The following is an 18358-nucleotide window of genomic DNA, read 5'->3' as shown; positions in this document are numbered from 1 at the left end:
AGGTTCATCTTACGGGGGACATGTTTGCCTGAAAAGGAATCTTTGAAATGTTTCATAGTTTTAGAAATATAGTGCTTTCAAATTTGAGACATTTACAATGGGACTCAATGGCAGATATACTGTAGGCACGTCAAAAAGTCACTTTCACCTAGAAACTCTATTCACACTTTTTTTATGGAAATTGGAAATACTCAAGTAAAGTACAAATACCTCAAAATTGTACTTTACTTTACATTACTTAAGTAAAAGTACTTAGTTACTTTCCACCACTACATACATCCATGCAGCTGACCTCCCCATTGGTGGATGTGATCCTGGCAGCCAGCCCAGGTGTGTTCTGGTCCTGTTGATTGAGCTGAGCAGGACCTAGAAACCTGGCTCCTGCTCAGCTCAATCAACAGGACCAGAACACACACTCGTTACTTTTCTTCCAGTTTATTATACTCGTCGTCAGATCGTCTTGGTACTACAGACCAGTGCCTCGTAGAGAGCTGAGCTGATAGTATTACAATTCTGGTCCATGGTGTTCTCGGATGAACTCAAAGACATCTCCATCCTCCCTAGTTTCTCAGCCAAGGAGCGACGAAAGTCATTTCTTGCATCACCCTCCTTTTGGGTCCTCGCAGCCGCAAGGGGGTGGGGGGCGCACTTGCATGTGGACCTTGGCCATGATCAGACGGTGGTCTGTCCAGCACTCTGCACCTCTCATGGCACGTGTGATGTAGACGTCTTGATATAATCTATTAGGTGCCAGTGTTTGGAACGAGGTCTTCTAGTCTTCTGCTGGAAGATGGTGTTGGTTATAGTTAGGTTATGCTCAGAGCAGAGAGTAAGTAATAAATTAAAAAAAAGTGTTGTAACCTGCCGTTTTTTCTTCTTTCTAATTATTTGTTTGGCCCAAAAAATTGTGTTTGTTGTCATGATTTGTCACAACTCGAGTTGGCTTTGTACGACGCTTAAAAGGTCTTTAAATAAATACTTTTTGAAAAGTCTATGAGAAAAATGAACGGGGAATCATTTCCTGGGCCCTGCAGGGGGCGGGACTGCAACGCTCTATAGTTTTTCATGATTTCGGAGGATTAAAAAATATATATAAGAAAATGAAAAAATGACATGCTATAGTTCATGGTTTCGGAAGACAGACTATAAAGGAAGTGCTGCAGTGTAAACATCCAGGTATCAGCGATCCGCTCCACCATCACTACCTTTGCCAGACTGGGTGAGATTTCCGTGCGCTTTTATCTTCTTCTTTCTTCAAAGTAAAGGTTCAGAGTATAGAGCAGAGTGGGATCTGAACCCACAATGTCTGGATCATGTGGACAGACGCTTAACACTGTGAGCTATCACGCTCTCTGTGTTCTATCATGGTTTCTCCATGATAACAAAGCACTAAAGACACTGTTAAGATTCTCTGTACATGATCCCAAGGCCCCCCATCTAAAGTGACAACCAGAAGAACAGCCTAAAACAGAAGCCAAACTATGAGGAATCTCAGAGAGCTCAGTGGCTCTCAGTGTTAAGGCATTGTCTATGTGAGTCAGAGGTTGTGAGTTCAAACCCCAACCCAGCTGAGCTCTGGAGCATGTTTTGGAGAAGAACACTGTAAAGAGATGGAAAGCTGAGGAGGCTCTCAAAGAGCATGGTGGCTCTCTGGGTTAAGAGTTAAGACACTGTCTATGTGAACAACAGGTCGTGCTGTATAGGCTGGCACAGCAGTGGCAGCACACATGGTTGGGAATGAAATATTCTAGAATTTAGTTGGACTCTACAGACTGTGTCATGATCTTTTTGAATTTCTCCCAATTAGACATCAGATTCAAGACAAACTAGATAAAGTGCCCCTCGGGGCACAGGTCAGGTCAGGTTGTGGCCTCCTGGTGGTGCTATAATAGGCCAATGTGAAAAGGGTGCCATTTCTTCTTACGCCTTAGATGGCAATTGGATGATTTGTGGCATTTTGTTCCAAAAATGTGTTTTGTGGCGCTATAACAGACCAATGTGAAAAGGGTGGAATATATTCCTCAGCCTAGTAGGAACATCCGTGAAAGATTTCACGTAAATTGCACGCTGCGTTCATGATTTGAGGCTTTTTGTTCAAAACGGGCCAATCCTGCAAACTTTGAAAGCCAATGTTAGCCAATTAGGATGGAATTTGAAATATCGGACAGATCCGTCTTGAACAGATGACTATAGAGCACCGAAGTTCTGACGTCACTGCCCTCTACTATCAGTAGAGGGCGCCAGTCCCATGGTTCGTGTATTTTTGAGTGGTGTAAACCACTCCTATTGAGTGGTGTAAACCACTCCTACAACTGGCTTTTGTGTGCAGAAAAAAATGACCATGGTTGCTATGTTCAAAATAATTTCTGACGTAATTAAATCACACCCGGGTGAACTGGATGACCGTAGCAACCGTGGTCATTTTCTCTGCGCAAAAACAGCCAGTTTTGAAATCACATCCGGGTGTGATTTCATTACGTCAGACATTACGTCAGACCACAGCTCATCATGCTATATAAAACCTTACACCACTCAGTTCACACGGGTGTGATTTTTTTATAAGCATTGTACTCTCCATAGGGGGATTTTAGATCGCCTCATATAAGAACTGTGTTTGAAAAATAAACCGATCACCCCGGCCTTTTCACTCATATGGATATGAAGCATCGACTGAAGGTGGAAATGTACAAATATACCCAAAGAGTAACAAAATAAGCGTTAGAAACGAGCCAAACAACCCAGAGACTACATTTCCGGGTAGGCTGCTTCTGCCCGCAGCCCGTCGCACAACAGAAACTGAACATTAATTACGTTTATTTTTATTTTTATTTTATTGATATATAATGTATCGTGGTTAGTACGAGTCGAGTCACCACCAGCTGAGCTTACGTCAACGAGGAATCTCAGGAACGCAATATGTTGACAGCTGGGTGACGTATATGCTCAGCGACATTGCATTCATATGTAGTTTCAAGGCTTTTGCGGTCACATTAATTCCATTTTCTCTAGAAACTGGCTGTATCAAATATGAATGGACATCATTAACGACGCACAGCCACTCCCCTGACAGAAACGCCGGGGTGGTCGGTTTATTTTTCAAACACAGTTCTTATATGAAGCGACATAAAATAGAGATTTCAATACAAATAAAAAAATACACGAACCTGTGTGTTGGTGCCCTCTACTGAAAGTGACGTCAGACTTCGGTGCTCTATAGAGATAGTGTGTAACGATTTGTGGGATTTTTGGACAGAATCTGGAGAAGTAATATAAAAAAAATGTTTTTCAAAAGTCGGCCTCCTGGTGACAGGCCGTTCTGGAGGCCGTTCGCACACACACGGAGTGTGTGTGCAAAGTTTGGCATCGACCAGGTTAACGTGCCGGAGATTAGCTGGTAACAGACGGACGGACGGACACACACACACACACACACACACACACACACACACACACACACACACACACACACACACACACACACACACACACACACACACACACACACAGAGTGCAAAACATACTCTCTCAACATACTCTATCCCCATGCCTTCGGCCTGGTGGAGACAATCAACAGATTCTCCATCTACTTCCTCCATATAGCGCCAGTGTTGTTTTGGCAGCAAATTTTGATTTTAGTATATAGTCTCTTCAATAGTTTTCATTTAGTTTCAGTCACATTTTAGTCACCTGGAATGTCTTAGTGTTAGTCTATGACTTATACTGGAACTCTTGTCCACTAGTCCCTTCCTATAATTTTAGTCTAGTTTTTATTTGTTGACGAAATTGTCAATATATTTAGTCTTAGTTTTAGTCATCATGGCTTAGTTTTCCATTTAGTTTTGGAAAAAGGTAGTCCACGAAAATTTTTCCTCTTAGTTTTAGTCGACGATATTAACACTGTATAGCACACTAAACATAAATCTGTCATTTAACACTGGCTTTTAAATATACTGTATATAGTCGGTGGTTACAAAATTAATATATGATATGATATATTAAAAGACAATTAACACTTAGACCGCTATCATTTATTGAAAAATTTGGATCTAATTCACGCCAGCATTTTTTTAATTTGAGCTCTTATTTTGAAAATCCGCCATTTCCGGTCCACAACCGGTAGTCCTACGTTAGGAGTTTTCACACAGCTGGATGGGCCTTGTTTACATTGTGAATCCAGGCCGGAGCTCCGGAGAGCTCTAGATTGTCAGCTCTGTGCCGTCAAAGAAACGCTGTTTTGACCAAAAATGCCATCTGGGACAAGGAATAGGAGTTACAGGCGATTGAAAGAAATGGATAGAATGGATGCTTATGGCGACGACGATCTAAGATGGGCGATCCAATGCTGTGCTAACAACACAGCTAGCTAACCGGCTAACGTGAGTAGCATTTTGGCTCGAGCAATCGAACGCGCTATAAAAGCTCAATTGCCGGAGGCCGTCGGCAATGGCGTTAAGCGCCAGTATCAAAATTAAGCTTCAATTGACTTTAATCGTCGGCAATGGCGCTGAAAGTATTAAGACTGTAGATGCTTCAGGAACAAAAACTTTAATAGAACAAGTAAAAATCAATAACCCAGACATCAGTAAGCACATAAGGTCAACACCTGGAAATACATACTAATAATAACATTTAAACATCATGAATCACTTATAGTACCTATACACATAAATCCCATTATCCTTGGCTTGAAGTGCAGTTAACTTATCGAGAGAGAGAGAGAGAGAGAGAGAGAGAGAGAGAGAGAGAGAGAGAGAGAGACAGAGAGAGAGAGAGAGAGAGACAGAGAGAGAGAGAGAGAGAGAGAGAGAGAGAGAGAGAGAGAGACAGAGAGAGAGAGAGAGAGAGAGAGAGAGAGAGAGAGAGAGAGAGTCAGAGAGAGAGAGAGAGAGAGAGAGAGAGAGAGACAGAGAGAGAGAGAGAGGAGAGAGACAGAGAGAGAGAGAGATAGAGACAGAGAGAGAGAGAGAGAGAGAGAGAGAGAGAGAGACAGAGAGAGACAGAGACAGAGACAGAGACAGAGAGAGAGAGAGAGAGAGAGAGAGAGAGAGAGAGAGACAGAGAGAGAGAGAGGAGAGGAGACAGAGACAGAGAGAGAGAGAGAGAGAGAGAGAGAGAGAGAGAGAGAGACAGAGACAGAGAGAGAGAGAGAGACAGAGAGAGAGAGAGAGAGAGAGAGAGAGAGACAGAGACAGAGAGAGAGACAGAGACAGAGAGAGAGAGAGAGACAGAGAGAGAGAGAGAGAGAGAGAGAGAGAGAGAGAGAGGATAAATGCAGTGTCATAGTTTTACTGAGGGGAACTTGGGTTGACCACTGTAACTACAGGGGCTACAAATGAACACAAAATAGATCCAATGATACATCATTTAGTTTGGAGTACTGCAGCTGTCAGAGAATGAAATGAAAAGGCATGGGTAACATTTCCAGAACGGCCTTGGCATGACATGATATGAGGTGGGTAGGATGGGCAAGGATGGGTAGGATGGGCAAGGATGAGGTGGGTAGGATGGGCAAGTCCATCATGATATGAGGTGGGTAGGATGGGCAAGGATGGGTAGGATGGGCAAGGATGAGGTGGGTAGGATGGGCAAGTCCATCATGATATGAGGTGGGTAGGATGGGCAAGGATGGGTAGGATGGGCAAGGATGAGGTGGGGTAGGATGGGCAAGTCCATCATGATATGAGGTGGGTAGGATGGGCAAGTCCATCGTGATATGAGGTGGGTAGGATGGGCAAGTCCATCGTGATATGAGGTGGGTAGGATGGGCAAGGATGAGGTGGGTAGGATGGGCAAGTCCATCGTAATTCTCTACTCCGTTAGTTACGGACGGTTGCGGCGAGCGACATCCTCGCACGAGATGTAAATTAACTGTAAATGAAAACTCAGGGGCCAGAGACCGACACGTACAGAATCTACATTATGGCTACCTGTGTTTGTGTAGCACACAAGAGAGCAGGCGTGTGTGTACATTGTTTGTTACGACACTGAGGAGATAGGGTTATGTGGGGAGCCCATCTGCGTGAGCACCTTATCCAGCCACTGCAAGGGCCCGTGCAGGTGCACCTCGATCCAGCAGGGGGTGCTGGTGACGTCCTGCCGGTGATACTCTGCCCCCCAGCCCTGGGGAGGAGAGAGAGAGATGACAAATTGTCAGTGGTGGAAAGTAACTAAGTGCTTTTACTTAAGTGCTGTACTTACATTTTGAGGTATTTGTACTTTACTTGAGTATTTCCAATTTCCAGTACTTTTACTTCTACTCCACTACATCTCAGAGGCAAAATTTGTACTTTTACTTCAGTACAATTATTTGAAAACTTTAGTTACTAGTTACTTTGGCGATTTTAATTTTGATTAGAAAACATACATTAACCACTTCAACCCTATACATTTTGGCCATTGGCCAAAATAGCCTACAAGCTTGTAGATCTGCTATTTTCAAAAGATTTTGTACACAGTTTGAACTTGTGAAACAGGACATTCTGCACAATGAGTACTTTTACTTTTAGTAGGCCTACTTTAAGTACATTTTGATGCCGATACTTTTGTACTTTTACTCAAGTACATTTTAAATTCCGTACTTTTACTTGTAACGATGTAGTTCTAAATTGCAGGATTGGTACTTTTACTCAAGTAAAACAATCGAGTAATTTTTCCATCACTGCAAATTGAAGCATGTTCACATTTCAAATGTCAGCGATTCTTCATGTCAGCGCCGCCATGTCAGCATGTCACCTGACATGTCCCCTCAGTCTGTCGAGGGGACATGTCAGCATGTCACCTGACATGTCCCCTCAGTCTGTCGAGGGGACATGTCAGCATGTCACCTGACATGTCCCCTCAGTCTGTCGAGGGGACATGTCAGCATGTCACCTGACATGTCCCCTCAGTCTGTCGAGGGGACATGTCAGCATGTCACCTGACATGTCCCCTCAGTCTGTCGAGGGGACATGTCAGCATGTCACCTGACATGTCCCCTCAGTCTGTCGAGGGGACATGTCACCTGACATGTCCCCTCAGTCTGTCGAGGGGACATGTCAGCATGTCACCTGACATGTCCCCTCAGTCTGTCGAGGGGACATGTCACCTGACATGTCCCCTCAGTCTGTCGAGGGGACATGTCAGCATGTCACCTGACATGTCCCCTCAGTCTGTCGAGGGGACATGTCAGCATGTCACCTGACATGTCCCCTCAGTCTGTCGAGGGGACATGTCAGCATGTCACCTGACATGTCCCCTCAGTCTGTCGAGGGGACATGTCAGCATGTCACCTGACATGTCCCCTCAGTCTGTCGAGGGGACATGTCAGCATGTCACCTGACATGTCCCCTCAGTCTGTCGAGGGGACATGTCACCTGACATGTCCCCTCAGTCTGTCGAGGGGACATGTCAGCATGTCACCTGACATGTCCCCTCAGTCTGTCGAGGGGACATGTCAGCATGTCACCTGACATGTCCCCTCAGTCTGTCGAGGGGACATGTCAGCATGTCACCTGACATGTCCCCTCAGTCTGTCGAGGGGACATGTCAGCATGTCACCTGACATGTCCCTCAGTCTGTCGAGGGGACATGTCAGCATGTCACCTGACATGTCCCCTCAGTCTGTCGAGGGGACATGTCAGCATGTCACCTGACATGTCCCCTCAGTCTGTCGAGGGGACATGTCAGCATGTCACCTGACATGTCCCCTCAGTCTGTCGAGGGGACATGTCAGCATGTCACCTGACATGTCCCCTCAGTCTGTCGAGGGGACATGTCAGCATGTCACCTGACATGTCCCCTCAGTCTGTCGAGGGGACATGTCAGCATGTCACCTGACATGTCCCCTCAGTCTGTCGAGGGGACATGTCACCTGACATGTCCCCTCAGTCTGTCGAGGGGACATGTTGGTGCATTGGTGGAAGAAGTACTCAGATTCTTCACATAGCCTAAGGCAGTGGTTCCCAAAATGTTTCATGTCAAGGACCCTCAAATTGACACTCATTAGCCAGGGACCCCAATAAAAGAAGATTTGTATGTCTCTAGCAGTGATTTGACTGACCTCATGCTCTGACCAGAGCCTTAATCCATTTTGGGGCGGGAACCCCTTTTGGTGTTTTAAACATTATGTTATAATTTAGCTATTGAAAAATAGCAGATCTACAAGCTCATAGCTTGTAGGTCTGCTATTTTTGAGTGGTGCAAACCACTCCAACAACTGGCTTTGTACCCGTGTTCGTACCAAAACAAACAAGCATGGTTGCTATGGTTAGTGTGTGACGTCACTGACATAGCTGATCAGACTATAAGACCTTGCACCACTCAGTTCACACAGGTGTGATTTTTTTAAAACCGTGAAAATATTTATTTAAAAAAACTGGAGGATTTAGAAGATTTCTTTTTAAATTTCGAGGTCAGGCCTAAATGGGTTAATTGTCTCATGTGCTTCCACCTGTGCACAAAGTAATCAGACTACTACTAGACCTGACTCCCAGGACTCACCTAACCCCAGCTATCTGTCAAACCATTTCACTAGAGTGACAAACGCCCACCAGGGGGAGCTCCATGCACTGATCTCGTATCCACAACATTCGACACAGACATAGGGATAAATTAATTCTACTATGCCACCAACCTGTGGACCACTTAGAGTATATATGAATAGAGACGGCACCCAGAGGAAATCCTGAGGCGCAATGGACATAGTGGCCGAATTTGGTATTGCAGCGCTGGGCCAAGAACATGAACGCGCTGGTCCGTTGACTATCATTGCGCACGTTCATGATGACACATGAACGCGGTTTCAGTGCAATGGCAGCGTGTTCATGTCCTTGGCCCAATCAATCCCAGAATGCACTCTGTTCCTAACCGGAAGGAGGAGTGAAATCGCCTCATGCGCTTCTGAGCAACTTAATGCAAGTGGATGGAAGGAGAACTTGGGTGCCGTCTCTATTCATATATACTCTAAGGTGGACCACCAGCAGTGTTGATTTCGTCGACTGAAACTGAGACGAAAAGTGTTCGTCGACTACCTTTTTCCACTGACGAAAAGTAAATGGAAACTACCATGATGACTAAAACTAAGAGTAAATATATTGACAATTTCATCAACAAATAGAAACTAGACTGTTAGGACTGTTAAAATGTTAGGAAAGGACTAGTGGACACGAGATCCAGTCATTTTACATTAGTTGCATGCTGAAAATAGCAGATCTACAAGCTCACAACGCGCCGCGCTTGTAGATTGTGGCAGCGGTGGCCGAACGGATAGCGGCGCGGTCTAGATACCGGAAGGTTCCCAGTTCGAACCAGCCGTCCGACACGTTAAAATTACCACCGCTGAAATGCCCTTGAACAAGGCATCAACCACTACGATGAAATGTGTTCTATGAGCAGGGCCTGGCTGGAAACAAGTTCTTGAGCTTAGCCCAGATACCCTGGGTAAATATAGATTTCATTTCATTTCATTTCATTTCAGATCGGCTGTTTTCAGCAATTGATGCCGTCATTACGATGGCATCAAGGCCCGCCAAAATACATTTTGTTCGACTAAATCAACTGTAGATTTAGTCGACTAAAATCTTATGATATTTAGTCGACTAAAACTAGACTAACACTAAGACTAAAATGTGACTAAAACTAAATGACAAATATAGCTGCAAGCAGCGATAAGGCGGGACCAAGAAAGAAGACAATACGCAATAAGAACAATATGCACAAATAAGACTGATGAGCTGAGTTGTCAGTACCCAGATTTGAACACACAACCTTGTGGTCCGAAGGCAAGAGCTCTACTGACTGAGCTACACAGAGACAATGAACATTTCATGCAAATTGCTCAAAAAAACAGGCATAAAATCAGGTAGCCTATAAGCGTTTTTTAAACTGCTCAAAGTGGCAGAAGATGTGAGGGCGGAGCTTACTGATCAAAGTGACACATGTGTTCCCCATGAGTCAAGGAACAAGTGTAAACCAGTGCCATGACTTTTGGACAAACGAGGCATGAGTTAGACTGTTCAAAGGTTTCATTTTCAAAAAAATTCCATAGCGCCCCCCTTTGACCAATTGGAGTAAGACTGGTTACAGGCCTATTTGGCATGACCCTCTGTAAAAAACTGTAAAGTTGCACAAGCATATGACGCAGCATGTATGTATTAGGGGCAGAAGGTTCACAAACCAGCAATTTTCATTGGCTCATAAAAACTTCATTTTTTCACACAAAATACTACGATTTGGTGTCCGTATAGGTCCAAAGTTCACGTGTAGAAGTTTTCGTGCATTTTGATCAAAGATCCTGGGAGGAGATACATTTTAACTGTTTTTCATATAATTCAAAATGGCGGGTGATCTAAAGGTCAGAGGTCAAAAGTCAGAACACGATAGTTGTTCGGCATGAGGAGACGTATATGTGTATCAAAGTGTCATTGCCAACGGTCAAATGATTCATGACATATGCACGTTCGAAGTTAGCATTTTCTATTGAGTGCTATAGCGACAACTTTTGGCCAATGGTCATGGGCTTCGCATAGTCACCATTTGGCATGGCCCTCTACCAGATTCCCGCGTTTCGCGAAAACCGACTGCACGGTTCAGCCAGAACAGCTATTTTTGGCGGAAAAAGAAGAAGAAGAAGAAGAAGAAGAAGAAAAACACAAAAACAATAAGTGACCAAAGTCACTTCGTGACTTCTTGGTCCCTTAACTATTCAAGAGACTGTCTATGACTAAAACTAAAATTAGCTGCCGAAAACAATACTGACCACCAGCCATCAAATGTGTGACTACCTATCCTCATTCATAAAGAGCTACAAGGCCATGCTGTAGCTAAACCAGTGCCGTTTAGATGAGAGAGTTGTGACAACTCTGTTCACTTCACAGGGCCAGTCCAATGGCGGCTCTTCTACACAGACTTCTATTGGCGAAGTGTGACAAAGTCCTGGACCGGAAGTTGGCAGAATGCACTGGACTCAGGCAGCTTTAATGATCTTAAATCAACATGACAGTTGTCATGTTGCACACATGCCTAAGATTAATTGTTGATATTTGCGCCGCCCTCGTTGAAAACAATGTATTTAAAACTCCAGCTTTTCACACTCGGAGGCTGCATGAACAGCACTCGAGCACTGTTCTCTGCCCTCAATGACGCCACTCTCCTATAGTCTACAGTCGACCACTCTGAGCTAAACTATGTCCTCAGAAAAGTCCTCTCAGGCCTCAGCACTACGTCCTATAGTTCACTGGTTCCCAAACGTTTTCATGTTAAGGACCCCCAAATTGACACCAATTAGTCCACGGACCTCCATTTGAAAAGATACGCCAGGGACCCCCATAAGAGAACATTTTTACGTCTCTAGCAGTGATTCTCAAGCCATTTAATTTCAAGGACCCCCCAGTTTGACATGCATATTAGTCTACTAATAGCATTTCTATCTCTGGGACCCCCAATTTATATTGTAAAATCAATGTTAATTTAACTCTGAGAGTGTACAAATGGTTCCATTTGTGCACTCTCAGAGTTACAGACCCATAAGGGTCCATTTGGTTCCAAATTATCATTTAGCTGGGGACCCCCTGGAACTCCCTCAAGGACCCCTGGGGGTCCCCGGACCCCACTTTGAGGAACCACTGCTATAGTTTACCTTGACAAAGCTCATGCGGATGGTGCACATCTTGGTCAGCTCGTAGACGACCTCGAAGCCGTGGTTGACGGACTGGGAGAGCAGCTGGGCGAACAGCTGGTTGTTGAAGATCTTCAGGCTGCAGCCGCTGGGGATCTTGCACACGGTGGTGGCGTGGAAGCCGTGCTGGAAGTTGCAGTTGCGGCTCTGCACGAAGATGCTGCTGTCGCTCAGGCACTCGGCGTACACCTCACCTCCCACGTAGTACAGGTGCAGTCCTGCGGGGTGGTCAGTCACACACAAAAAAACATGTTCTTAACCCATACTGGGCGGGAACCCCTTTTGGTGTTTCAAGCATTATATTAATATACTTTAGCTATTGAAAAATAGCAGATCTACAAGCTCATAGCGCGGCTGCTAAAAGAAAATGTGCCTCAAATCTTTGAATATATATTCCCCACACACACACACACACACACACACACACACACACACACACACACACACACACACACACACACACACACACACACACGTTTATATTGCTCCTACACATTTTGCCAAACATCACAATCAAACTCCGATCCTCCTGGTGGAGACCTGTGCCCAGAAGGGCACTTTTTGGCACATCTGTTTTAAACATTTTTTTAAACTTATTCCATGTTTCACATTGTTTAAATTCGTCTTTGCATTTGTTCCACAGGATAACCCCTTTCACTGAAACACAGTGGTATTCTACACTTCATCGGACCTCAGGTGCAACATGCCCAGGATCCCCTGCAATTTGCATACCGGGAGAGGGTAGGGGTGGAGGACGCTATCCTCTACCTTGTCCACCGGGCCTCCACATACCTGGACAAGGAAAGTGGCGCTGTGAGGATACTTTTCTTTGATTTCTCAAGCGCCTTTAACACAATACAGCCCCCCCTTCTGAAAGACAAACTGACCAGTATGCACGTCGACCCACACCTTGTGGCCTGGATCATGGACTATCTCTCTGACAGACCACAATACGTCAGTTTGAGGGACTGTACAGCTGATACCGTGACCTGCAGCACAGGAGTCCCCCAGGAGTCCCCCAGGGCCCCCCTTCTCTTCACCCTTTACACGGCAGAGTTTAGACACTGCACAGAGATGTGCCACGTGCAGAAATTCTCAGACGACACCGCCATCATCGGGTGCATCAAGGGGGGGGGGGGGAGGAGGGGGAGTACAGGAAAGTGATTGAGGACTTTGTGGACTGGAGTCACCTGAACAGGCTCCAGCTCAATGTGAGCTGAGCTGGACTGGTCAGTTAACACAAACTGTATAAGAAGGGTCAGAGTAGGATGTATTTTCTTGCAGGAAGCTCCTGCAGATGTTTTATCAGTCAGTGGTCTCCAGCGTTCTTTTCTATGCTGTGGTGTGTTGGGAGGGAACGCCAGACAGAGGGACACAGCCAGACTAGACAGACTGATCAGGTCTTTTCTATGCTGTGGTGTGTTGGGGAGGGAACGCCAGACAGCGGGACACAGCCAGACTAGACAGACTGATCAGGTCTTTTCTATGCTGTGGTGTGTTGGGGAGGGAACGCCAGACAGAGGGACACAGCCAGACTAGACAGACTGATTAAGCGAGCAGGCAAGGTGACAGGGACCAAGCCTGACTCTGTGGCGGTGATGGCAGAGAAGAGGACTCTGGCCAAGACACTAGCCATCCTGGACCATGTTAGTCACCCACTGCACACAGCACTTTATTCTCAGAAGAGCAAATTCAGTAACAGGTTTTTATCCCAGACATGCAGCACAGATAGACTTAAGAACTCCTTTATCCCAAGGGCCATTAGACTATATAATGAGTCAATGGGGGCCGTGGGGGGGAGACGAGGGAGGGAGTTGGTCAGTTGACGTATTTGCTTTGCTTTTTTGGTGTTGTACTTTTAACTCATGCCATTAAAGGAGAATTCCATGCTAGAAGGCTTTCTTACCTTTCTTTGTAGTCGTTACGTCCCCACCAAAGAGGTCCAGGTGTTTTTTTGTGCAAAAGCTCCTTATTGGCTATTTCCCCTACCATAAGCCCTAAATTCATTGCATTGAATTGAATGGGGCTATGGGGTGTTGTGCTAATTCGCTTATTTCCATCGAAATAAGTAGTAAAGTGTGCCGCTTGGGATATTATTTACATTATGAAGAGAGGATATATACAAATAATTATAATTTTGAGCGATGGAAATAAGCCAATTAGCACAACACCCCATAGCCCCATTCAATTCCCATTCAATTCATTTAGGGCTTATGGTAGGGGAAATAGGCAATAAGGAGATTTTGCACAAAAAAACACCTGGACCTCTTTGGTGGGGACGTAACAACTACAAAGAAAGGTAAGAAAGCCTTTTAGTATGGAATTCTCCTTTAACTAATAGCTATTGCCTTTTTTTACTGCTTTCTATGATGTAATGTATTTTTACATGTTCATCATGCCCTTTTTATTCTGTATGTTTTTACACTGGAGCTGTTGGACAAAACAAATTTCCTTCAGGATCAATAAAGTATCTATCTATCTATCTATCTATCTATCTATCTATCTATCTATCTATCTATCTATCTATCTATCTATCTATCTTCAGCCATGATGACAGCAGTGTTTTTTCTGATGTCATACAATGTTGTTAAAAACAATGAGTTAAACATTTGTCCCTAATATGGAGGGATGGGCAGTCCTCTCTGTTTTCTGATGTCATACAACGACAATGAGAGTGCTCCAGACTTCACTCTCCAGAGCAACATTAGTGACTTCCTCTTGGGGGATTCCGAGACGTTCCCAGGCCAGTGAGTCGATGTGTTTCCTCCAACTGCGCCTTGGTCTGCCTCGGGGTCTCCTCCCAGTGGGACGTGCGCCGAGGACCTCCCTAGGGAGGCGCCCAAGAGGCATCCTAACCAGATGCCCGAAACCACCTCAGCTGGCTCCTTTCCAGGCGAAGGAGCAGCGGTTCTACTCTGGTTCTCTCGTGTGACTGAACTTCTCACCCTATCTCTAAGGGAGATGCCAGCCACCCGTCGAAGAAAACTCATTTCGGCCGCTTGTATTCGCGACCTTATTCTTTCTGTCATGACCCACACTTCATGACCATAGGTGAGAGTAGGAACGAAGATTGCTCGGTAGACAGAGAGCTTTGCCTTCTGGCTCAACTCTCTTTTCGTCACAACAGTGCGGTACAGCGACTGCTTGTCCCTAATATGGAGGGATGGGCAGTCCTCTCCGTTTTCAGATCGGCATGAACTGAGGTCACAACATCGTTCTCAGGTCTCAATGGGATAAACAAAGACCTCCGTGTGGCTGCCGATATGCATGTGTGTTGCTCTCATCTGCTCTGCGCCGTGCCAAATCCTCTGTGTGGCTGCCCATATGCATGTGTGCTGCTCTCCTCTGCTCTGCGCCGTGCCAAATACTCTGCCTGTCTCGTCGCCGACCGGCCCATCCCAGGCCCCGCCGCAACCGCAGTTTAACCCATTTTCGACCTGACGTCGAAAAAAAAAAAAGAAGTCTTCAAAATCCTGACAGTTTTCTGAAAAACCTTATGTTTCTGTATCTGTGGTGCTCAATATTTCACGTCAAGGACCCCAAAAATTATATGTAATATGCCTCCGCCCCCCCATCTGAAAATAGGTTGTTCCAGGGACCTCACCAGAAGCAAAGATTTGAGTTAAAATGTTCACTCTGTAATAATATATATTCAAATATTTTTCAAAAATAGCAGACGAAGTTCATGTTCAATGCTTAAAACACCAAAAGGGGTTTCCGCCCAAAATGGGTTAAACAATGTCTAAGGCTACTACAATAGCTGATTCTCCACCGCGTCCTGCAAAAACAAAACGCCTTCAAAAATATAGACGTGAGTGCGGGGAAGAGGCAAATCCCTGGCTTGACAGGGTCACGGGAGATTAATATAAAGCAAATTGCAAAGTATCTCGGCGTATGTTTTCTGTGGCGCATGGGGGACTGTTTGATAGCAAACAGCATGCTTCAGGGGATCAACATTCAACATGTACGATCACAGAAGACCCAACAACAAGTCACAGTTCTTCCTGACTGAAACTGCCCCTGAGATCGATTCGGTATGTGTTTATCTGCGTTTTTACAAGATGTCAATCAGTAACATTTCTGTTTTCCTGCCCAATAGCCAATGGCTGCTGCCTGCTGATGTGGGCATATAGCCAAGCTATTTCAGTAGACTATTATGGCTGATTGTTTATTAATAAAGTCTAATAAATGAACATGAATGTATTTAATATAAATGAATCAATTGCATTAAATATTGTGCCCATTTAAAGAACAACTCTGATTCGGAAACAGGACTCTTATGTTGTTAGAAACAGAATAGGCTACTTCATAATGGATTAACAGTTAATCAATACACCTTCCTTACTGACCACAGTGACCACCAAGTGACCCCAAAGGCTAATATGTTATGTGAAATCATCCATCCATCCATCTTCAACCGCTTATCCGTAGTTGGGTCGCCGTGGCTCCACCAGAGAGCTCCAGACTTCCCTCTCCAGAGCAACATTAGTAACTTCCTCCTGGGGGATCCCGAGGCGTTCCAAGGCCAGTTAGTCGATGTGATCTGATAACCCGATAACCGCGCTGCTTCGTCTCGTGGTCGTATAAGTTTCTTTTTTCAAGATCTCAAAAGTGGCAAGCCTACCTGGAATCAATAACACCACATTAGATGTTGGATACAGCTAATCTTGATCAAACAATAAATAAATAAAAGACGCCGATGGCTTTCACCAAGAGCTCCATATATGGGGACAACCCTGATATCTGACATCAGACAAATTGGAGAAATGGAGAAACCCCATATATGGGTATACATGTGTGGCATCTCCATGGCGATACATACTTTTGTTGGTCATCATGACACGCATCGATTAGAGTATTTAAGCTCGACCTTTCAAGAATAATTCCTCTTCCAAAATTTAGCAACTAGCATTGAATTCTGCAACTTGCTTCTACAGCGTAAGAATGGGCCTTGGATTTTCTCGGATGTTCGGCGCCAGTGTGGAGATGAAAGCAATGAAGGAAGAGCAAGAACAGCTCAGGGATGAGATTCAAGGTATGGTATTGTGAGATAACCTGACTCCGCCAGATGGGGCAGCAGAGAGTACACTGGGTTCCCACCTCCTGCTCCCATCTGGGAACTCTCAGGCAGACTTGATGCCCGGCCACAAAACGGCCTGGCCAATCAGCGGCAGCTAGAGGAGGTGTACTCTCTGCTGCCCCATCTGGCAGAGTCAGGTTAATTGTGTATATATATACATGTTTGAGCTTGTGAACTCGTTCATCACGTTTTCTTTAACCTGAAGGCCTGGCGTCGAAATTTTAAAAAAATTCATTTTTAAAAATGTTGTCTTTCTAGCCATGAAGGAGGAGATGACACACTGTCCAGTGACCTTCTCAGTTGGACTTGGCAATGGTGGCAACTATGGACCATACAACACAAATAAAATCCTGAAATACGAAAAGGTGTTCACCAACATTGGCAAACATTACAGTCCACACACAGGTATGTATGCCCTATGGACAACTGAGGCGCGATTCATACTCCTATTTTAGAGCCGAATAAAAGTCGGTTCGGCTCTGTAGAGCCTACAATGTGACGTCATTTGAGGTTCGGGGGGGCGGGTACCGTCCTAAAGTCGGCTCTTCGGTGCTACTGAAAATTTCTGACGAGCCGAAATCATTTCGGCACTACAGCGCCGAAACAGCGGTAAAATAGGAGTATGAATCGGCCATGGGAATATCTGCAGGGGGAATGGTGGCGGATTCAAAGCTAAACTAATGAACATAATAACATATCACAAATCATTCTTTCCAGGCGTATTCAAAGTACCAGAAACAGGACTGTATCACCTTGGCGTGTTCCACCACCATTTGGGTGGAATGCCCGGCTACACGTTCCTCTACAAGAGCGGTGAAATACTTCTAACCACAGGGGGCTGGAACAGAGGGACCTACAATACTGCTAATGCTGTCACTGTGAAGTTGAAGAAAGGCGACGACATCTATGTCGAATTATGGAGAGGTTGTTGCGTTTATGATGATAAAAAGCATTTCAGTACCTTCAATGGCAGGCTGTTGTTCACTTGTTAGAAGGGCTTACGTCCACATGTGACTCTGGGGGATGGGACCAACATGACAAAACATCCTGGGATTAGATGCCATTGCTTGGCCTCACTGTTGCATGTGACGGAGAGAAGCTGTGTGAGTGGGCCTCCAACGCCAATGCCAAGCTCCTGTTCGACCCCAAAGAGCCACCAAGTTTCCACTCTGCAAGATGGAACACCTTAACCAACCCAGACCACGCCTTTGCTGTGTGCGGCAACAGCGCCCCTATTCCGGAGAGACAGGTCATCGATAGTTTCCCGGTCACACCACCGACCGTCTGTCATAAAAGTGCCCTCTCTGGTGCAGCCAGTAGAGGGTAAACCTGTCCATAGGAGACAGAGAGATCATCAGCCCGTCTCCCGGACCCAGACATCGCTGATGTTGACTCAGTCTCAGCCTATGCAGCCTACTGCGAAGTGCTCCTAACTGCAGCGAAGAAAACCATGCCGCGTGGCTTCAATGCGAGATACATTCCGGGCTGGGACGAAGAGTGCAACCACCTCCTGCAGGAACATCAGCAGGCTGGCTCAAGGGAGGATGTGGACGCGACTGCAACGGCACTACTTTTTTTTTTAAATACATTTTTATTTCATTTTTGGATGAAAGGCACAGGTACAG

At 45.3% G+C, this 18358-nt stretch overlaps 1 protein-coding gene across 1 annotated transcript in view; it reads right to left on the bottom strand.

The window, feature by feature from the left end:
• Window positions 1-5976: 5976 nt before the first annotated feature.
• The window catches only part of smad9 (SMAD family member 9), a gene marked incomplete at its 3' end in the record, with an annotated part of 43082 nt that continues 30700 nt past the window's right edge, over window positions 5977-18358 (bottom strand). Inside the window, exons 7-8 of the mRNA XM_079508416.1 lie at window positions 11615-11871; window positions 5977-6120 (exon numbers count right to left, since the gene is read on the bottom strand). Coding sequence (XP_079364542.1) covers window positions 5977-6120; window positions 11615-11871 — 401 coding nt within the window. The remainder of the gene's footprint in view (window positions 6121-11614; window positions 11872-18358) is intronic.

This window comes from Electrona antarctica, assembly GCF_951216825.1.
Source record: "Electrona antarctica genome assembly, chromosome: 8".
Taxonomy (NCBI): domain Eukaryota; kingdom Metazoa; phylum Chordata; class Actinopteri; order Myctophiformes; family Myctophidae; genus Electrona; species Electrona antarctica.
The sequence above is the reverse complement of the archived record's forward strand: the minus strand, read 5'-3'. Positions and strand labels throughout refer to the sequence as shown.